The sequence below is a fragment of the Podarcis raffonei genome, chromosome 4, assembly GCF_027172205.1.
Source record: "Podarcis raffonei isolate rPodRaf1 chromosome 4, rPodRaf1.pri, whole genome shotgun sequence".
Taxonomy (NCBI): Eukaryota; Metazoa; Chordata; class Lepidosauria; order Squamata; family Lacertidae; genus Podarcis; species Podarcis raffonei.
Window position 1 is genome coordinate 57,447,316 of NC_070605.1, and position 23,239 is coordinate 57,470,554.

At 41.9% G+C, this 23,239-nt stretch overlaps 1 protein-coding gene across 2 annotated transcripts in view; it reads left to right on the forward strand.

Annotated features, from left to right (window-relative positions):
* The first annotated feature begins 1,317 nt into the window (after positions 1 to 1,317).
* Positions 1,318 to 23,239, forward strand: part of PDE9A (phosphodiesterase 9A) — a 74,926-nt gene continuing 53,004 nt past the window's right edge. The window contains exons 1-4 of one of the 2 annotated variants that reach the window (XM_053386804.1): positions 1,318 to 1,960; positions 14,093 to 14,163; positions 20,920 to 20,997; positions 22,051 to 22,094. In XM_053386804.1, the coding sequence (XP_053242779.1) occupies positions 1,892 to 1,960; positions 14,093 to 14,163; positions 20,920 to 20,997; positions 22,051 to 22,094 (262 nt within the window). In that variant the 5' untranslated portion in view covers positions 1,318 to 1,891. The remainder of the gene's footprint in view (positions 1,961 to 14,092; positions 14,164 to 20,919; positions 20,998 to 22,050; positions 22,095 to 23,239) is intronic. The other variant, XM_053386805.1, reaches the window with a different exon arrangement.

The following is a 23,239-nucleotide window of genomic DNA, read 5'->3' on the forward strand; positions in this document are numbered from 1 at the left end:
GTTGAATGATCTAGTTCGCGACCTCAGCTTGTCAAAGGCCTCTGCGGAACTGTTGGTATCCAGATTGAAGGAAAAAACCTCCTCTCTGACAGTGCTCGCATCAGCTTCTTCTGCAACAGGCATCAAGAGTACCTCCGTTTTTTCTCGGAAGAGAAGGACTTGGTGTACTGTGCAGATATTGCGCAGCTTCTGCTCAAGCTTGGAGTGCCACAGTATGAACCCAAAGATTGGAGACTGTTCATTGACAGCAGCAAGCGATCACTGAAATGTGTTCTGCTACACAATGACAACCAGTTTGCCAGTAGGGACCGTGCTCAGCATTACGCGAAGAAGGACCGGCCTTCTGTGCGGGAGGAGTTGGTGCCTTGCAAAAAAAGGAACGTCATCAACGACCCTCTGGTGGACAGAGACAGAATACTCTTCCCACTGCTGCACATCAAGCTCAGCTTAATCAAGCAGTTCACCAAGGCTCTGGACAAGGATGGTGACTGCTTCACTTACTTGTGCCAGGCTTTTCCAGGATTCACCATGGAGAAGTTGAAAGTTGGCATCTTTGACGGTCCTCAGATTCGTCAGCTCATCAGAGATGCAGAGTTTGGAAACTCAATGAACGAAGTGGAACTGGAAGCGTGGAAGGCATTTGTTCTGGTAGTGAAGAACTTTCTTGGCAACAATAAGGCCAGAAACTACGCAGAACTTGTCAACAACATGCTGACTGCTTTCAGAAACCTGGGCTGCAACATGAGCGTCAAGATGCACTACCTATTTTCACATATGGACCGGTTTCCTGAGAACCTGGGTTCAATGAGTGACGAGCAGGGGGAGAGATTCCATCAGGACATGAAAGAGATGGAGACCAGGTATCAGGGTCGCTGGGACGCAGTCATGATGGCTGACTACTGTTGGACTCTGAAGAGAGACCTGCCTGTCGCTGAGCATTCCAGGAGTTCCAAGAAACGGAAGTTCAAGCCCTGAAGTTTGAAAAATGGTGAAGCAACATGCAATTTACGTGTACTTACCTTTATCAATGCCCACCATTCAGTTTACAGTAAACCTGACCTGATGGAGAGAAACGGATGCCATTTCCTGATTCAGCAGTGCAAAAATACCCTAAATCAGTTGTAGAAATCTAGACAACATTCAAAAAGTAAAAAATTGTTGCCCAGTGTAATACACTTAGATATCACTGTATCATTAATTCCCAGGTCCCCCTTTCCTCCCAGTAGGCAGAATTCTTTTAGGACACAGAACTATTTTAACAGAAGTATGCATACAAGAATCTGTTTTAATTGGAGGAAGTGTAATGCCAGCTCCTGCTACATTGTGTCCTTATGATTTCAACAACTAATGCAGCTGGGAGCTAGTCATACATTCAAAAAAAATGTTTAGACAGGTTTGCTAAAAGGATGGATGTTGAAATTTAAGCATGGAAATTACTGACGCTAACTGTGGGATAAATGAAGATAATTTTCCCCCATCCTAAGTGGTGCTTTGTCTTCTGTGTCAAAAGCAGCTAATCAAAGCCTACTTTGCAGTACAGCATCACACACACTGATTGCCCAGAGGCTTCTGCAGCCAAAGAGAGTTGCTATGGGAATCAAGAGGGCACTTGGAGACGGGATCTGGGGCTTGGCTCTCTCCCGTCCATGGCTGCTGCTGGAGTCACAGGAATGAACAAAACGGAAAGGAGGTGGCAGAGAGGCACAAGGAAATGCATGCATGTTAAGAGGAGGGACTGCTGTAGGTGGAGACACTGGAATGGAGTAAAGCAAAGACACGAATGCATCCGGCAGTAGTGGCTCTGCTTGGCTTGGTTGGACCTGATTCCTGCCGTAGAGTTAACCTAGCAGAACTACAGGAAAAGTCTTGACGGTAGCAAGTCTTCAAAAAGATGGGATCCAGCTCATCTACATACCGGCCCAAGTATGTGTATTTGGATATCGGGGGAAGAATTCAGAAGGTACTTTTCACTCATTGTTTCTTTGTCGCTAGGATCACATTTGCATTAAACTGGAATCACTGCTCAGCTGCTGCTGCTGCTTTCCTTTTCTATGCTGTGAGCTTTGATTGCATCCTCATTCAGCTGAAAATCTGTCACCTCTCTTTTGTGAAGCAGCCTTGAAATATGAATGAGTCCATTTCTTCACAATCTTTCATTTTGCAAATGACAATGGTAAATGGCAGGAGAACTCCGAGAGCAGCCTTCCGGTTTCAGGATAGCAGAGATTTGGGGTGCCTGTGTGTATTCTCACTTGCTCGTACAGTTTCTGTGTGCTCTACTAGAGATGTGAATGCAAAGTTACAGAGGAGTTTGGAAATCCAGCGCCAGTTCTTGTGCCAGCAGTTCACAATGTAAATACACAATGTAAATACACAGATCCAAGCATTTGAGTGATTTAAGTAGTTTAGAGCAGAGGAAAGTGCATTAAAATTATACTGAGTTCCTTTCCAAAAATAAGGTCTGCTTTTCATGTCCTTTAATACTCTCAAGGTGACTTGTATGCATATTCATGTATGTGCACGTGTGTTTACACGCACATGCACAACAATAAACTTCTATCATAACTTCAAATATTGATTTAGTTGTGGTGGCATTAGCAATGTGTCAAAGTTAACAAAGGAGCTGAATTTGCAAGCTAACTGGGGCAAAATTACAGTCCATGGTCTGCCTTACCTGAGATGCCAGAGGGACCCCAAATTCTTTACAAGAAGCAATGATTTGAAAAAGCCAAAGTGTCTTATTTTTTTAGCTGTATACTCCAAGTCATTATGGAAAGAGGGAATTGCAGATGGATTGTTCTCCTCTTTCCTCTGAATATCTAATTAGCCATGAGGACTAATTTTAGGATAAGCATCTTCTCTTCTATTCTGCCTTAATATAGTCTACAGCAGGGGTCAGCAAACTTTTTCAGCAGGGGGCCGGTCCACTACCCTCAGACCTTGTGGGGGGCCAAACTATATTGGGGGGGGGATGAACAAAGTCCTATGCCCCACAAATAACCCAGAGATGCATTTTAAATCAAAGGGCATGTTCTACTCATGTAAAAACACTCTTATTCCCGGACTGTCCGCGGGCCAGATTTAGATGGCGATTGGGTTGGATCCAGCCCCCGGGCCTTAGTTTGCCTACCCATGGTCTACAGCTATGCCACTCGGGCAGGGGGGCTTTCCAGAGATAGCTTTGTTCATCAGACTAGCCCTTTTCTATAGTTTTATAGAACCCTTGCCATGTAATAGAATGGGCTGGGGGCAGCTTTGCTCTCACTCAGGAGAAAGCCTTGCTGCTGGGTCTAGAGTAGGGGGAATAGCAAGGGTGCTAGTGGCAAGGGATCGTGGAAAAATAACAAAAAGTGAATAATAATAATAATTTAATAATAATAATTTATTATTTGTACCCCGCCCATCTGGCTGGGTTTCCCCAGCCACTCTGGGCGGCTTCCAACAAAGACTAAAAATACATCAAAATGTCACACATTAAAAACTTCCCTGAACAGGGCTGCCTTCAGATATCTTCTAAATGTCAGGTAGTTGTTTATCTCTTTGACATCTGATGGGAGAGCATTCCACAGGGCGGGCGCCACTACTGAAAAGGCCCTCTGCCTGGTTCCCTGTAGCTTTGCTTCTCGCAGTGAGGGAATGGCCAGAAGGCCCTCGGCGCTGGACCTCAGCGTCCGAGCAGAACGATGGAGGTGGAGACACTCCTTCAGGTATACTAATAATAATGCCTTGCCTTTTAAAATTGCAGAGAATAGGTGAAGAATGACTTTTAGCAACCCTGGCAGTGATGCAGTGCATATGCATACTTCTCAAGCAGTTTATACCAAATAAGGTGTTATGATGTCACAGGTTCCAAGCACAGGACACTCGCACAACCATGGTGATCCACATTCTTAAAAGGTGTTGGAGACTTCAGCTGATGCAAAATACACCTAGAGTTTTAGCAGGGCCCATCCTACAGAACATGACACTCTGATTTTCACGGGCTTCCAGTCCATTTCCAAGGACAATAAGTGCTGGAAATTACCTTGAAAGCTGTAAGTGGCTGTGGTACCCAGGAAATGGAAACCACCTCCTTCCCCGCTCCCCCACATGATTCTGCCTGCTCACTGTGGTCATCAGAAGAAGCCCCCCTCTCCTCAACCCATCACCATCATAGTTTCAGTTGGTGGAGATGCAGGGACAGACCTTTCACTTTTTCCAGGAAGACCAGTTGGCCTATTCTTCGTTGACATGCTAGCATATCATCGACAGCATTTTTGCTTTTACTTTTGGTTTGGTTTAATCACAACCACTACTCCTGCGGTGCTATAGTGTTGTGTGATTGCTGCTTTGCAGTTTGTGGGTGTTTTTAAATGAAGTTTTCCTTTATTCTTCTGGTGTCTTGTGAGTCACTTCGGGGGCCCTTTGGCCCAAAAGAGAGGGCAGAAGTCTTTTGATTAATAATCACAAACCCTATTAATTACAATATCTGCAGTAAGCAGGGAGATTTCATTTCCCCCAAACAACTCGGCAGGATGGTTTTGACTGAAGGGGAAATGCAATTTCTCACTGTTAGGGGATATCGTCTGGATTCTCCACAAATAACACATTTCTCAGATGAAGGGAAGAAATAATTTGGAAAGATCCTAAGGGTGTTTGACAGCATTACTATATCCCACCAGTATCAACTTTCTCTTTCCTGCTTCAGTTTCACCAACGATCATTCTAATGTGTTGTCTCAGCTGTTTGTGTCTTGGCTTGTCTGCTTGAGGCCTACAGAATCCAAATGAAGTCCGCTGAGGGTAGGCTGGAACTGCAAAGATAAGCAGACAGCAGCAGGTAGCAGAAACCAACAACTGGGTGGTAGCAGGAAATCTGGTGAAGGACAGCTAAGAGGAGTATCTAGGTTATCAGGATAAAGAATTTGCTGAACCGTGGATCAAAGTAGACAACTTGCTCCAACAAGTGCCAGAATTGAACTGATTTCCTGTATGTTGGTACAGACCATGGTATCTGAATTACGGTAAGCTCCAGCCCTCCTTGGTAAGGAAGGAGTCCTTAAACAGTCTATGCCCTGGTCAAAAGGAGCAAAAACTTTTTTGGTGCTCTGTGGTTTGTTGAGGTCCCTCTGGCATCTCAAAAAAGAACTGTGAGGCCCTGGGCATTTGGTGAGGTAGATCAGATGGCAGATGCCTGCTTGTATGGCCAAGGTTGCTGGCTCCTTGGTCCCTTTCCAACAGTGCTTCTTCCTGTTTCGCTGGGCTGCAGAGGCAACATGCTATATCTATGTCCACTGGGGACTGGAGATGCTTTCACGCCTTTCTCTGAATTAGTACCTGTATCTGGCAGATTCTGATCATACACAGAGAGATGAAGCAATTTTGCATGCTCATTTAAACCTTCCAAAGCAGGATGAGAAGATGCAAAATTGTAGGTTCTGTTCATGAGAAACAATTCAGATGGCCCATTTGCCTCAAGTATCTTTGGATCTAGAAACAAGCAGCCAATTATTAGCATGCTGGTCATGTGATTTGGCCCTAGTTGCCCTCATCAATACATTTTAAGCATCCCACAAACATGATACAGTGGTACTTCGGGTTACATACGCTTCAGGTTACAGACTCCGCTAACCCAGAAATAGTCCAGAACGAATTAAGTACTTAACCCGAGGTACCACTGTAGGGGAACCGTGATAGTGTCCCCTAAGGGCATCTGGAATGGTTAGCTTGATTTTATCTGGCCATTGCAAGCCATAGCCAGGTCTATGTGAGGGCAGAAGTACTGCTTGTCCTTTGCCCTTGGATCATCCTTCATTCTAAGCATGTATAATATATGTTGATGCATATAAATTTCTTAATCATTCTTTTTGACTAATATGTACAAGGCTTCCAAAAAGCGAAATGTCAATCCCTCTCTAATGTTTGGTCTTTGTATCTATAGTGATTTCTCTGTGACTATCAGCTCCTTATCATGAGCAGAGAGAGGTATCTGAATTCAATTAAAAAGAACGACCCTGGAGCATTAAAACAACTTATTGCCGGCTTATTCCAAAATCTTGATTCTATGCCTCCTACCAGGTACAAAATGTCATATACTTTGAAAACCCTTCATGCAACACTTTCTAAATTGTCTCCCCACCCCACAAAAGAAAATAATAATAATTTGGAGTGAAAACACACACAAGCATCTGGCTTTATCCCAAGATTACTCTCTGAAGAGCACTTATATTATTGAAGGACTTGGAAGATAGACAGCTGCCTGAAATTCTAATACAAGAACTTGCTGTCTAGATGTTATCCGTTTCATTTATCAGTGGTGAAATTCTATCTGTATGATGCTTGGGGGGGGCAGAATCTGGGAAGTCAGGAGAGGCAGATTCTATCTCATTTAGTCAGGGTTCAGTTAGAGGTAATGCTGGAGATTATTTTTCTCCCTGCATAAAGATATAATTAAAATAACTTGAACTTTCATCTCCCAAAGAATGTGGTTGCTGGTGGGAGCTCATTAAATGAATTCTAAGCTATCCTTCGACTTGACCCCACAGGGAGGCAAAGTCCTCCTTGTGCCATTGTCCCATATATTTGAAAGGTTTTCACTGCAAACTGCAAATCACAGCACTTCATACATTACAAAAGACATGAGCATTGGAGCATGTGAGAGGGCTACAGATGAGTAATACCATATATAAAACCCCTATGAATGCATGGATCCAATTAGAGGAAACAAAAAATAAAATAAAATAAAATAAAAAATTCCTTCCAGTAGCACCTTAGAGACCAACTAAGTTAGTTATTGGTATGAGCTTTTGTGTGCATGCACACTTCTTCAGATACACTGAAACAGAAGTCACCAGACCCTTATATATAGTGAGAGGGTGGGGAGGGGTATTACTAAGAAGGGTGGTGGGAATGGGTAATTGGCTGATATGTGTGGTAGACTGTTAACAACTGCAATTAGTCTTACTGGGAAAAGGAGGGGTGAGATGGCTAAAAAATAGCTTTATCATGTATAATGAGATAAGAATCCAATGTCTCTATTCAGACCAGGTCTCTCCATGGTTTTAAGTTTGGTAATAAGTTGCAATTCAGCAACTTCTCTTTGCAGTCTATTTCTGACATTCTTTTGTAAGAAGACAGCTACTTTGAGATCTTGTATAGAATGTCCTGAGAGATTGAAGTGTTCTCCTACTGGTTTCTTTGTCTTGTGATTCCTGATATCAGATTTATGTCTTTATCCTTTGGCATAGGGTTTGGCCTGTTTGTCCAATATAGAGAGCTGAAGGGCACTGTTGGCATTACTCACGGACCAATTAAAATGGTGTTGTTAAATTACATATGGTATTTACAAAGGGAATGTGACATTCTAATAGGAGTAGGGTGTTCCCCTTTTCCATCAGAAGGCCCTGCTTATTGGCCCCACTGCTAGCCTTCATTTAAAAAAACAATAAATGGGGGTGTTGGGAACTCTGGATAGGTATTTAAGAAGTAGATTTTTGGGAACCAACAGTGGAAGATGAGAATGTAACTGGGTGTATTGACTGACTCTTCAGTGATCCATCTTTGAGAGTTGACCAGACAAATTGTATCTACCTCCTATCAATGTGGGGTGCAAAGCGTGAGAAAAATATTCCCCCCTGCCCCCAAAATAGGGGAGTATGGGTTAGATGGCAGAGAAGAAAGCCTGCATGATAAGATGTTAAAAAAGAAAAAAAGCAGGTCAACATAGTAACCTCTAGAAGCAAATAAGCAGAGGAGTTGCCTTCCTTCTGCCATTAGAAGGGCAAAATAGGTACATTACAAATACCAGTAAGTAAGCAAGACTGGTGGGAAGGCAGGAGAATAGTGGGCTAAATAGTCCTCAATAGCCACTTGTCAAAAGAGAATGTAAATACCAGGAGTGGAATTAGAAATGCAGACATGCATTCATTAAGTGATTATCCAAAGAGGGAGAGCAAAAGGGTCTATGGTACCATTCAGCAGGCGCCTTTTGTTTTAACCTTTAAGAGCCTGCTGAAAACTATTATGCTTATGCCGTCAATTAAGAAAAAATATTTCCGAAACAGTTACGGTAGTTAGTTAGTGGCCTCTGTTTTTAAATTCTGATGTGTTTTTTTATTGTATATGCCTATTCTTCTTATAAACCACTTTGGTATTTTTTATGATATAAAGGTAAAGGTAAAGGTAGCCCTGACAGTTATAATTTTATAATGAATGATTTTAGAGTGTTGTTTGTGTTGTACTTTTGTACTGTTTTATTGTTGTTAGCCGCCCTGAGCCTGGCTTCGGCTGGGGAGGGCGGGATATAAATAAAATTTATTATTATTATTAAGTCCAGTCGCGAATGACTCTGGGGTTGCGGCGCTCATCTAGCTTTAAAGGCAAAGGGAGCCAGCGCTTGTCTGCTTCCGCAAACAGTGTTTCCGGGTCATGTGGCCAGCATGACTAAGCTGCTTCTGGCGAAGCCAGAGCAGCGCACAGAAATGCCGCTTACCTTCCCACCGGAGTGGTACCTATTTATCTACTTGCACTTCGTGCTTTTGAACTGCTAGGTTGGCAGGAGCTGGGACTGAACAACGGGAGCTCATCCCGTCGCAGGGATTTGAACCGCCAGCCTTCCAATAGGCAAGCCCAAGTGGCACAGTGGTTTAACCCACAGCACCACCCGTGTACTTTTTTATGATATAGCAGTATATAAATACATTCCTAAATTTATTTATTTCATAAATACCACTTGACTATAAAAAATATAAACTGAGTTTAAATAGGCTCTAAAAGGCTAGCAGCATTCTTTCAAAGCAGGGCTGGCCTGCCAATGAGGCAAGGTGAGGTGACTGCCTCAGGTGGCAGAATCCCCAGGGGCTGCAGATCCCCTCCAAAGAAAGTATTGCCTGCTGCCACCATGCGTTCCTAGGAGGCCAGATCTGCTGCCTCTTCAGCAGCCTCCCCCCATCCCACCTCCACAGCATCCTCTCAGCAAATAGGAGGTGCCATTAGTCTCCTCCCATCCCTAGGGAGGAGATGGTGAGGGCTGGCCTCCGGGGTTCTGCACCCACCTATCGTGATTAAAAGAAGCCCCCTTTCCTCTTGCTATGGTCTTTGATTCCCAGTTCAGCCATCAAGTAAGGCTGATTTGATCCGCCAATGTTGATCTTCATTCTGCCTCTGTTTCTGATGTAGATCTTCCCTCTGTTTCTGATGTAGATTCTTCCCTGGTGGGCGGCGGTGTGTGTGTGTCATTTTGTGGTTTGCCTCCGGTGCATTGAGCCAGCCCTGCTTCAAAGGCATATTTTTGGTGTGATTAAAACTGAATTAAACAATGTGATGCTTTAGGTATTTGATGTTTTCAAGGAATAACAAGTGATAGCAGCATGGCTATTTCAAAAGGCTATGGTAAATATTGAATGCAGCTGGAGGTAGCTGGGGGAGATGAGCAAAGGACAAAATGTTAGTTCAAAATAATTATTTTTCAACACAGTTTTGGGCCAACTTATCTGCACTGTAGCATGTTGGCTAGTGATAGAATTGCTGAAGTAGTTCAGGTCAACACTTGTTGTAGCTCAACATCACAACTTCAAGTAGCTGCAGATGCCTCAAAAATGTTTGGAAGCAGGATGTGATGATAATGATGCTCATCTCATCTTGTCAAGCACCTATTAGAGGCATACTGTTCAATAGTTTCCAGTCTGGATATCTTGAATTAGATAAACCCTCTTCTAGAAAAGATAGAAAAACAGAAAATATATTATCAATATAGAAGTGGTTCCTATTTCTAAAAATTAAAAATGGGCAGACAGAAGTTACAGGTCCAAATCCTGACCTAGGCTCAGTTGAAGTTCAGAATTAGACTTCTGATCAGAATTATGTATTATCTCAGTCAAAATCAGCACAAGTTTTCATTAACTGTTTTGGAGTGTTTGAAATGGAAATATCAGTTTTCCATCTGCAAAACAGGTTTGGGGTTTGGTGACATTTAATTAGAGTTTTATGACTAGAGTGATCCTAAACAATCAGAGACCACATAAGGAATGCAACGACAATTTAGGGCATATGTAGCTCAGTGAAAATGGAGGCAATGTTTCCAAGGCTGGGCACATGAATAATCTTAACCAGTAAAAACTGAAATGTATTGTCTCTCCAAACCAGTAAAATGCTCTTAAGTTGCCTGGAGATGTGCAGCACGTTCCCTTCCAATTTCCAGCCTATTTGCAAGCTTAAAGAGGCAATGAGTATATAAATGATAATTTAAAAAATCCTTATGTGAGTAATTGGCAGATTGCAAAAATGCCATGGGAAAGGCGAATGCAAAAGGGGAATGTAGGCAGCATTTCTTCAAGAACACACACAGACTGCAGATGCAAGTGCCCCCTCATGTCTGCAGCTGTAAGATGCAGAGATGCAAGAGTTTCTTACTTGCGTGTGAACCCAGAATGCAAAAGGACATGCCAGTCTCTCTTCTGTTTGCATGACAAAGCTGTTCTGTGTATCCTGTTTCTAAGTAGGAAACATGAGGAAGCTGTAGAGTGGGATGGATTTCTGAGATTCCCTTCTGAAAGGGTCAAGGAGCAACTTTTTAACTACCGTAATTTTCACTCTATAGGATGCACTTTTCCCCCTCCAAAAATTAAGGGGAAATGTGTGCGCGTCCTATGGAGCGAATGCAGGCTCCTTGGCTTCAGCGATAGCAACGTGAAGCCTCCGAAGCGCAGAGGGAGCGCTCCCTCCGCGCTTCGGAGGCTACGCGTTGCTCTCGCTCTCCAGGCTTCAGGGATAGCCACCTGAAGCCTTTGGAGCACAGCGGGACCTCGCGCTGCGCTCCAAAGGCTTCGGGTTCCTTTTGCTGAAGCCGGGAGAGCAAGACTCTCCTGGCTTCAGCAGAGAGGGAGAGCTGCACAGTACCCCTTCAGCGAAGCGGGAGGAGAAATGGAAGGGGCTCCGTTTCTCCTGCCACTTCGCTGAAGGGGCGCTGAGCAGAGAGGGGGAGAATTTTTTCCCTTTGTTCTCCTCCTCTAAAACAAGGTGCGTCCTATGGTCGGGTGCATCCTATAGTGCGAAAAATATGGTGCATTGGGACCTATACATATAAAGTGGGTCTACACTGAACAGGGAGAAGAACCGTGTCACCTGCCCAGCTTCCAGTGTTGTCCATCTGGATTAGTCCTGCCCCAATGCACTGAGTTGTAGACATCTGACAAGGATGACTGTGCTAATGGGCCCTGCTTGTATGGAGCACTTATGCTTGTAGGGGCAGCTCATTAGATCCCGCACTTAATTGCAGACACTAGGGGATTGGAGAGAGCCCAGCTGCATGACGCAGGGGGTGGGGCCAGTTGTGTGTCCCTCCCAATGGTCACTTGATAACTTCATGTGCTTAGGGCGCCATATTATGAAAAATTACCCAAGTCCACCTCTGATTGTGGTTCACACTTCCTAGACCAGTCTGCAGTGTAGATGCTCATTTTGAAAAGAAGTTGCAAGACTTTATTTTTCTTTGGGGTCAGCTATGTACTGAAAGTAGCACAGCAACCTTTCCAGGTGGGTGCTTCCTTTTTGGGAATATAACAGCCCCTTTACAGCAGATTGCTATTATTTAAAAATAATAATAATAATTCTGCAGTTCATATCCTGAGATGCTTATCAATTGCTTTATGAATCATGCTGCTTACCTGGGCCATTTGCAAAACCCCAGGGTAGGATAAGGCAAATGAACTTTCATTAAACTGCAGTGTAGCATCACATATATTTATTACATGCCTTGATTTGGCTTAGCTCTCGCCTCTGAATGCTTGGGGAAAGAAAAACAGATGCTAAGTTTATTATGTCCTCCAGTTTTGGTCTTAATTAACCAGGATAACTATCTGACTTTCATTTGTTCCCAATTATATTACCATATCCCACTTATATTGCATTAATTCTGTTCAATGGTAATTGATTTCAAGGCTCAGTGGCCCAGCACATTTCAGAAGTTCATTCTAAGTTCAACAGCAATAACATCAGATCCCAATTTATTGCATCCATCAGCCATTAGCAGATTGGTAACATTCGGTCTGTCTATTCATTTGCTCTGTCAGTCCCTCAGACCACTGTCTGCTGGGATGTTTCCTTCTGCTATGATTGCAGGAAGATTTGTATTTGAGTTATTTAAAGAAAAATAAAACATTTCTTTATTTCTATGACTGTAGCTAGATAGGAAATATCAAAAACCTGCCTCTGTAACAACCAGAACAGCCCATTTGTTCAAAATGGGGTTTTGCTTTTTAAAAACCACCTTCTGTTGAGAAAGATGCGCCCCTGAGAGATGGGCTGTCCTGAATAAATTGATTTTTAAAAATGAAGCCCGTGTGAGCTTTTATTTATTTATTTATTTTTACATCAGAAATGTTTTAATGGGAATGAAAGGAATGTGTTCAGGCAGGCACAAGATGTCACTGCTATTGTTCTCGTTTAGCTTCTTAACAAGTTTATCCAGTGTTTCTCCTCTGAGGGGGAAGGGTGAGAGGAGGTGTTGAAGGAAATTGGAACATGAGATAAAAGTTTAATATTAAATTATAATATGATATTGATAATAATTAAACTTGGAATAGAAAAGGGGATAAGAGGCGAAAGCTATTATGGGAGAAGGAAAAGAATGTAAAAGGACCTGGGAGGAGGAATGGTTTGTTTAGGGGGAAGGGGGAATAAGTTACAAATTGAGGGTGAAAGAAGAATGAGAGAAGAAATTACAGAGAATGGTAAGACATTTTGAGAGGCATGAGGAGAAAGGAAGCAAAATGTTTTTGTATTTTTAAGCCTTCTCTGCTTAGTACCTCTGGATAGCAAATTCTGCCTAAAATGGGGACTGGACTGTCACAAAAGCTCCAGAGCAAATGTCTGTAGATAGCTTCAGAAAAACCGATTTTTAATTATAATGTTCTCTCCTGAACTTGTCAGTGACTCACCTTCCTCACCACCCACCCGCTCCACACACTTTTGAGGCCCAATCCAGTACAGAAGTATTATAATGTTAAACCCAGGGCTTTTTTCAGGGGGAACTTACCAGAATTCAGTTCCGGCACATCTCAGATGAGTTCTGGCACCTGTCAGGTAGATGCCATTGCCATTATAAGACAAACAGGGATGTGTTCATGGTGAGTTCTGGCACTTTTTTTCTAGAAAAATAGCACTGCTTAACCCCCTTCAAGGCTATAGGTACTTCCCTTTTCATAGCAGCTATAGCATCACTGCTGTTTCTTGGCAGCACATACAACCCTCAACTTTTTTTACCTCAGAAGCTTAACTAGTTTTATATCAATGATCTTCTCCACCAAGCCTCTGACTGCCAGTTCCCGAGAATCACATGAGGGGAGATCTCTGTTCCACTCAGGTCTTGCTTGTCGGCTTCTCCTAGGCATCTGGTTGGCTACCATGAGAACAATATGTTGGAATAGAAGGGTCATTGGACTGATCCATCCATCTCCTTCTCTCAGGCTAAACACTTCTGCCTCAGGATTGACTGATCCTTCACATTCTTTCATGCAATTTCCCTCTTCAGCATGGCTTCACTTACACATAGGCTTCAAATCTTCTGGGAACAAAAGGACTGAGTTAGTGGCCTGATATCTCTGGTGGTGCTAATCTGTATCACAAAAACACTGCCATGTCTGTCACTGGTGCTTTTTTGTGAGCCTATATGAAATAAAATGATTTTGTTTATTTATTGCATAGATAAAACCAACTTGCAAAAATTACAGATTGTTTCTGTGTCCTCTAGCAGTTTACTGTGTCCAACCTGTGAATGTGTGTGTGTGCACATGCAAATTATGCAATTCAAGTTGGTGGGGCTCAGATACAATTTAAACAACTTTACTCTCCTATTAATGTTATTTCTAAAGTTTGGCTTGGATTATCAAACTGCCCTATATTTACTTCTTCTCCTCTCAGACATAACCATATAAAAGAACTTAAAAGGCTTGCAAGAGTAAAGAATAGGAACCATATTATATTCAGTCTTATGAAAAATCAAATAAATGAAAAAATGTTAGGTAAATCAATGCTTTATCTACAGGGTATAGAATAAGATTGCCTTTGGAAGTTCTCTTTCTTCATTTTCTCTTAATTGCTTCTATTTCCTTTGGAAGGTGGCCTTCAGTAAATACTGTAACTCAAGAGATATCATGGAACTCTTCTGTATTGCAACTGGTTTACCAAGGTAAATATTTTTCCAGTGCAGTTCTATTTTTTATGAATGCTACTTGTGTTACTTTTCCAAAGGGCTTAGAGTGACCCCAACTGAGTATGACTATTCTGGGGACTACTATGACTGTGAATTGGTTGGCTATCATGCTAGCTATTGCCTTTTAATAATAATGAAGAAAATAGGAATCTCACAATGAAATTACAGCATGGAAACTATAATGTAAATATATTTGCTTTGTTTTTTTCATTTGAAAACACTGTATTCGTCTCCTTTTGGTCTCAAAAATGGTACCCACAAGCAAAAAGCATCTAAGTAACAACTACAAATAGCACAACATAAAAACTAATTGAGTAGAACAACATACCTGCATAAAACTCCAAGGAGACCAAAGTGCTGATAGAGCTCTGAGCAAATGTCCATTGGGATAATAGCATGATGTCAGAAAGCAGGAAGAGAAGCTCATCTAAATGCTGAAAATATGATAAAAACATCAAATTTGTCATTAAATTTAAGTGTCTTGCTATTGTCTACAAGCACAAACATGAAAGATAAAACAGAATAAAACAGTCAAGTATATAATATACAGCAATCCAATACATTCATTTATTTATATTTATATAAAAACATTTTTATACCATTCTCTTAAAGGTAAAGTTAAGTCCAGTCACGAACGACTGGGGTTGCAGTGCTCATCTTGCTTTACTGGCCGAGGGAGCTGACATTTGTCCGCAGACAGTTTTTCTGGGTCATGTGGCCAGCATGACTAAGCCGCTTCTGGTGAAACCAGAGCAGGGCACGGAAACGCCGTTTACCTTCCCTCTGAAGCGGTACCTATTTATTTACTTGCACTTTGATGTGCTTTCGAACTGCTAGGTTGTCAGGAGAAGGGACCGAGCAATGGGAGCTCACACCGTCACTGGGGTTCAAACCGCCAACCTTCCGATAGGCAAGCCCTAGGCTCAGTGGTTTAGACCACAGCGCCACCTGCGTCCCGTATACCATCCTCTTACAAAATGTTAAATGAATATACAAATAACTTCAAATAACCAAAAGCAAAACAGAAGCACCTTTACTGCATGATTGAAAGGAAAGGAGGTAAGGAGTCAAATGCACCTGACGGGAGTGACAGCTCCACCACTTGGGTGCTATTATGGATGCTTTTCAAAGGAGCCCTTCCTGCCTTTTATAGCTCCCTTGAGCTCCTCCAGATGACCTGTTAACTGAGCATTCACCCTGTTTGCCTGCACAAACTTTACATGGAGATTATGCAATGTTTGACCTTTATGGAGCGTTTGTTCTGATTTGCTTTTATGGAGGTTATATGTCTTCCTACTAATCAGTTGTCTATCCCACACTTTTTAGTACATTTCCCTCTCACTTTTGTAACGACAAAAAGTTGGGTGGGGAGTTAAGTGGCTTTGTTGCACCAGAGTGCTTTAATTCGTGTTTATGCACAAATCTACATTTCCAGAATGCGATTCAATCCCTCCCGCAAAACACTGACATCCTGGAAGCAACTCTTGACTCTGGATCTTAGACATGTTTGTAACTTTCGTGTTCAGTAATATGCATTCTATCTGAGCTTCTGGTATCATGGTTTGGAATAACTTTAAAATTAGAACAATGCCACATTTATATGCTGCTTTTCTGCTCCTCAATAACCAACAAAAAAAGCCTACAAGTTATCATCAATAATACTCAAGCATCTAAAAACAACAAAAAGTGGAGCAGAAGAGGTGGGGGCAGGAAGAGGAGATGTGGAAGTCCTTGACTCTATGCCAGCCTGATCTCTCTCTCTCTCTCTCTCTCTCTCTCTCTCTCTCTCTCTCTCTCTCTCTCTCTCTCTTTCTTCTTCTTCTTCTTCTTCTTCTTCTTCTTCTTCTTCTTCTTCACTATCCAATCCTGCAGCTTCTCCTGCCTCGTAACTCTCGTCTCCCGGCTGTTACAGGTTCCTCCAGTTCATTCATCCCTGCCTGCTCCACCACTGGTGGAGAAGTGGCAGTGGCATAAGCGCTGATTTTGGGTGAGATGGTGCTAATTTCTCATGAGATCTCACTAAAAACATGCACGATCTCTCACATTCCACAAGATCTCACATGTTTTCAGTGCCGCTTCACCACCGGTGGCAGAGAAGGTGGGGCAAATGGGTGACACCTTGTGGGCTTCCACCATCTGAGGCAGTGGCCGCAACCCACCTAATGGCTGTGCTGGCCCTGTCTGGCCCGTCTTGTTCCTGCTCATGTGTCTGCCTACTCCCCTTGAGAGAAACCAACATTGAGATTTTATTACAATCAAGTGTTATATAAAAGTTGTGAAATAAGTAAATAAATTTAAATCTATCTCTCAAGCACAAAAGAAGGGGCAAGGCAAAAAAATTCCCTCTCTGAGAGCAGGAACATCATTTTCATCTTCTGAAATGAGAACTAAGCCTGGACATTATTTTGGATATCAAGGACATAGCACCATCACATAGTTCTCTTACTTCTGTTGGCTCTCAAACATCTCTCCATCTTCTCAACAACGTGCACAGAAGTGGAATACAGTGCCATCCATCACTACTGACATCAACAGGAGTCTGCCATAGACTTCCTTTAGATGTGGAAAACTCCCATAGGGTTGGTGATCTGGCCTGTGCCACCATCATTCTGTTTTTTTTTTAAAAAAAAGATTTTTATTAAGGTTTTACAAAAAGAAGAAAGTTACAGAATAAAAAAGAAAAAAAAGAAAGGAAAAATACAAAAAGTACAAAAATACATAGAAAAAAGATACAAAGTACAAAAAAATAAATAGAAAATAGTTAAAAACAAATCAATCTTTTCATATCTTAAATTTCGTTTACTTATTTCCCCGACCTCCTCACACCTCCCTTTTTTGTATTCCCGTTCACATGGTTAATTCAGCAAATCCTTACCCTCTTTCTTTTTATATTAATTCTATATCTCAACATATTATAACTTTATATTTTCATCCGTTATCAATCCATTTTTACATATTCTTATTAACCTTGTTGCTAAGGCTGCTTGATTTCAATCCAACATCATTTTAACATTCATTAATTTTACAATGTTTCTGCAAATAGTCTTTAAATTTCTTCCAATCTTCTTCCACCGACTCTTCTCCCTGGTCTCGGATTCTGCCAGTCATTTCCGCCAGTTCCATATAGTCTATCACTTTCATCTGCCATTCTTCCAGGGTGGGTAAATTTTGTGTCTTCCAATACTTTGCGATGAGTATTCTTGCTGCTGTTGTAGCATACATAAAGAAAGTTCTATCCTTCTTTGGCACCAATTGGCTGACCATGCCCAGGAGAAAGGCCTCTGGTTTCTTCAGGAAGGTATATTTAAATACCTTTTTCATTTCATTATATATCATCTCCCAGAAAGCCTTAATCCTTGGGCACGTCCACCAAAGGTGAAAGAATGTACCTTCATTTTCTTTACATTTCCAACATTTATTATCGGGCAAATGATAGATTTTTGCAAGCTTGACTGGTGTCATGTAACACCTGTATATCATTTTCATAATATTCTCTCTTAAGGCATTACATGCCGTAAATTTCATACCTGTGGTCCACAACTGTTCCCAGTCAGCAAACATAATGTTATGTCCAACATCTTGTGCCCATTTAATCATAGCAGATGTAACCGTTTCATCCTGAGTATTCCATTTCAACAGCAAGTTATACATTCTTGAAAGTATCTTAGTTTTGGGATCTAACAGTTCTGTTTCCAATTTTGATTTTTCCACCTGGAAGCCAATTTTTTTGTCCAAATTGTAAGCCTCCCTTATTTGATAATCATCATTCTGTTTGGACAGCAATGCTGGCTTATGTGGCTTACATCCCTGTATTTAGAGTGGCACAAGCAATAGCAGATGGCACAGTAGGGCTGCACTGCTTACTCCCCAGCTGAATTACTGCTGGTTACCAAGAGCTGGGGATGACAAGGAGGTGACAAGGTTGACAGAACCATCCCATTCCTCCCTATTTCCACCCTGGTGTGGAGCAGCGAAAAAGCTGGAGGGTGAGCAATTCAGCCTCTTCCACGCCATCTGCTACTGTTCATTTCAACAGAACTTGCACTGATGGAAGCTTTTGAGGGTTGGATCATCCAGTTAGAAATGCGTCATACTTTATCTTAAAGACTCATTGATAAACATTATGTTAAATGTTAATAAGTAACGTACGGTTTTCTAAATGACTAATAATGTTGTTACAGAATCAAGCAGGTGACTACATTATCAGTGCTCTTCTAATGTTCTTAAGGTAGGGCTGGCCAGAGAACTTTTGGTGCCTGAGGTAAGATGTACCACCGCTGAGGAAGGAGGAAAGGCAGTGCAGCCACTCTGCAGGAATGTCTGCTTTTTGGCGAGTGTCCGAGACATGGCGAAAAGGGACTGTTCCATGAGGCGTTGCTGTTGCTTCCCCTGGCATTGGCTTTCAGCTGAATCAAGTTGCCGGCGAGGCCAGATTGGGATCTACCACCCCCTGTGAAGCATGCCGCCTGAGGCAGGTCACCTCAGATCGCTTCATTGGTGCACTGGCCATACTAGGGCTGCAGGGCAGACAACGTGACACACCTTTCTAGCCACTTTCCACCTCTCAGAATTAGCTGTCTTGCTCTGCCTCATGGTACAGCCGGCCCTGTCTTAAGACATGTGCTGTTCATAGTCACCCATGTTAACCATTCATAAATTGCCCTTGCATTAATAAGTAGAGCCTAGTATAAAGCTTTGCAAGTCTGCAGTGCAATCAAGTCAACGTTCCTCACTGTTGCTGCTGTGTGTGCCTGCTCTCTGCTTCCATCAATGTAGGTCAAAGCACATCACCAAACTGTGCTATGTTGCCTTAGAGGTTTTAGTTAGCCATCTAGGCCTTTCAGGAAGAAATTCATTTTTCTCACAAACATGGATTCAATGCTTTATTTCAGTTCGTCAACTCAGAGATGCCAGGATTAACCTGCTTGGCTATTGTGAGCAATATTTGACCCAGAAAACAGGTCCCCCTGGCCTAGATATGCATGGGCTGGATGTAGCAAGAGAAAGATGCTCAGCATATGCTCAAATACACTCCTCTCTGGAGACCCTGCAAGTGCCAGAGAAAATAGTCATAATGCCATCAATTCCCAAATGCACAGATGCTCAATCTGTTGTTTTAAATGTGAAAGAGATCTGACTAGCTTCCCACAACACCCTCCCTACATGAAAGCCACTATATAGGGCAAGTGGAATCTGTTCCAGATCACAGTATCTCTCTATCCAGAACATTAAACCCCGTAGAGATCCAAGTGGCAAAACACTGAGAGTCTGATGTAAGGAAACTCATGCCGTGTGAAAATAGAGAAGCAAATAATCTCAAGGAGCCACCTTTCATTTTTCTGCTTCCTTCTCTTGTATTCACATGTCAGACAGGGATCAGGGCTCACCTGCAATGTCAGACATACCTTTGGCATTTTGTAAATAAATGCATCGTGATGAAGCATTCTGGAATGTGCTAGAAAAGGTGCTAGCAGGGACTGGGAAATTATCCATACTAAAACAAATGCAGTAATGTCTGACCTTGGTGGTATAGATTTTTTATAAGAAATGAAGTTTTGCCTCTTAGAAGCAGGCTTACACATGAACAGCCAATGCAGAGGCAGTGAAACTGAAAGAAGCTGAAGAAACCTTTGTCCTTGTTTATTACCAATAGGAATGTGCATAGGAGAAAGCAGCTAAGTTTCATAATAAGTGAGGGTCAGGATTGGAGCTCTCTTCGAGGCCAGCTGGGGTGACCCGAGACCACTTTAACCCTTAGTTGCCTATCCCTCTGAGAAGACCTCTTCTGCCTGTTATAGGAAGCAAGGAAAGGAAAAGCTTCAAACTTACTCATTGCACATTACAGGGAAATGTGAAAAAAGATATGAGTCACCTGCATTTCCTCTTTCACCACTTCCTTTATCATAAGAGAGAGAGAGAGCTCAGATTAACAAAACAATGCAAAAGGTATTACTGTTTATGACAAGTATCAAAGAGACAGCACATGCCCGTTTCAGAATTTTACAGCAGGAATGCTCCATGTAATGAACCAGACTATCTCATTGGATATATATATTTGCTCACTACATATTAATTCTACCTTCTCATTTCCATCCATGTCACTAGAAGCATACAGATGAACCGTGATACAGTCAACAACTGCAGGAAGTGATAATAGGGGCACATTCACAAGCCATGTGCCGCTTGTGGAGTAGCCACACTCCCAGCAGCCATGCATTCATTGCTAGTGCAGAAGGCAGGCTATATGCATCTAGGTGTACAGGTAGCCCCCAGTTTATGCAGGGGTTGCATTCCGAGGCACCGCACACTTTGGTGAAATCGCGTATGATTGAAACCCATTAAAAAAGCCCATTCTGCCCCAGCCCCCTTTTAGTGACATTTCAGTGATGTCTTTATGACATTTCTGGGTCACTTCCAGGTTTGTTGCACATATTGAATGTGCTTAAATGAGGGACTGCCTGTACATGCATATGCCTCTTCCACACAATCAAGAACTCTTGAATGGTCAGGGTTCTTGTTTATGTAGATGAGGCCTGTAGGGCGTAGCTTTACTTGGGCACTCCCAAACTAGTTTTTGTTCTTCTCTTAAATAATCTTAGCCATTTTCTTTCTTTCTCCCAGGTTGCAACATTTGCTTGATTTGTCAAAACAAAGATAGTAACTTGCAATTAAGTGGACGAGGTGACACAAGAGACTGGTTAAATAAACATAGCTTTAAACATTGTCTTCCAGGAATACAACCATTTCACTTTTCACAGTAGATGACTGCATGGTGTCCATTGATCCTACCATGCCAGCAAACTCAGAAAGGTATGTATGTTTTCCTATAAACAAAACAAGTCCAGAAGAATAATGCTATTACTTATCAGTTGTATTTTATTTTATTTTTGTATGTAAGGCACAGAGAATGCAATGGAAGACAGCAAACATTTACTAAGAGTTTTTCCCCAGATCGAATCTCGTCCCAAAATAGCAACAGTCACATGCAGTAAGGAAAGTGATTACACTGGAAATACACTGGAAAATGTGGGATAAAAATTGCTTGATACCACGCTGTGTAACCTCACTGCTAACAAATCAAAATGAATGCTCAACCAAGTGCCAATACCATCTCACCTCCCCACAAAGTGCAACCAAATCAGGACAAATGCTCATTTGTTGTTAACAATTTATCTATAAGTGACCTAAAACTAATACAGGATCCTTTATTTATTTTTCCCCTTAAAATTATATGCATGATTACAGCATATGTGGTTAGATTAGACTGGATTATTAGAGCATATATCTGTGGAACAAAATGCTGCAAAAAAAACAACCAGTTAATGTGAAAATGCTTTTTTCCATCCCACTCAGTTTCCTCTGGAGACTCACATTTCCTAATCCTCCTTCTACTAAGAGAAGCAAACCAAAACATTATTCTGCACACAGACACTTTTGGAGGTGTGTACTCATTAATGCATAGCCCAAGGCTCTTCTTTTCCCAAAGCTCTTCATAATTTTCCCAGGCTTCTTACGATATGCTCTGGTCATGTTACTTCCCCCCTCCCGCCCCCTGCCACACTGCAGTTGCTTATGCTGCGAGTTTTATTCACCATTTTCTTCCCAGTCTATTCCTTGTGCTCAAATAGGGAATGTGCTGCAGTGATCAATTCATGTTTGTGTGGCTGCATGTGTTGTCGACACTGCTTGAACACAGCCAAGAGCCTGTGACACTCAAGCGGGAAGGTCTTTGCGAAATGTATGTTCTTTTCCCTAATTAAATTTCGAGCATAAGCAGTTCTACAAGCAGCCCTTCTTCCCATGTTTCATGACGCTTGCATCATTTGAAAATGCATGCTTTAACTTCCCTTTTGTCTCTTGCAGAACGCCATACAAAGTAATACCTGTGACCACTGGGCAACAAACAGGTAAACTTTATTTTGTCCAAAATCAACTTTGGCATGTTTCTCAAGTTTGAAAATCCATATTTAAATGGACTGTTGAATAATATTTCACCTACACAGGATTTAATCCAGAATAAGTTAGGTGCCTTTAAATCAACAGAAGACTTCACTTAAATCTCCTTGGTTTTAGCTCTGCTCATCAAATTTTCGCTGTGGGAGCTATGTTTTCATAGTATCAGCCCATAAATCTGCTATAACTTCTAAAGCTCTTTAGTACTGTGGTGGGAAAGGCTCTCAGAACTGGCACGCACATAAACACAAAATCTGGTTGCCAGTGTTTAAATTTTACAGCAGGTACCCATGGAATGAACTTGTGATAAAGCAGTGACCACAGCACTATTGCAACTCGTAAATGGCACCTAAGTTTTGTTGGAGTTAATGTTTGCAACTAAGGGCATGTCCAGGCTTTTGCTTTTCTGTAGATAGTATTCAATCACAAACCAGGAATTCAGATTGCACAGTTGAAGTGGATTTGGTTGTCTTGCACAACGAACCAACTTCCTCCAAAATTCAGGCTTTTCCCAATCAGGAAAGTGAGTGGAAAACAGTGGAAAGTGTGAGATAACAATTGCTCAATGTAATGTGAAAAAAATCAGAACAAGTGCTCAAAAAGTAGCCAACTTTGCATATCCTTCCTGAAAACTTTGTGCAAACGAAACTTGAAAAATAGTCAGTAGACAGGTGATCTGGAAGTGATGAAGCTTGCTGGAGCATTTCTGTTTTGAACTCAAGTACAAAAATGCCCAAGTTCAAATGGCAAAAGAAACCACATCCAGTTGCATCATTTGTGAATGGCACACACATATTTAAATGGCTGTGTTTTCCATGCAAGAAGCACAGAATTTTAGCCCAGTCCTTTGCTCTGGGCCAAAGCCATTAGTGTTGAGTGCATTAGTAAACGGACATTTAAATACTCATGTGCCATTCACAATTCATAGTACCACATTGTAGGGTGTTGTTGCTATTTTTGCCACTTGAACTTGGATGTTGGTCATACATGAGTTCAAAATGTAAAGCGTGGATCAGCCCTTCATACTGAAGGGTGGGTAAAGCAATTATCTGATGATAGTGGTGATGATCTTTAAAACATCTGAGGGGGGTTGGGTAAG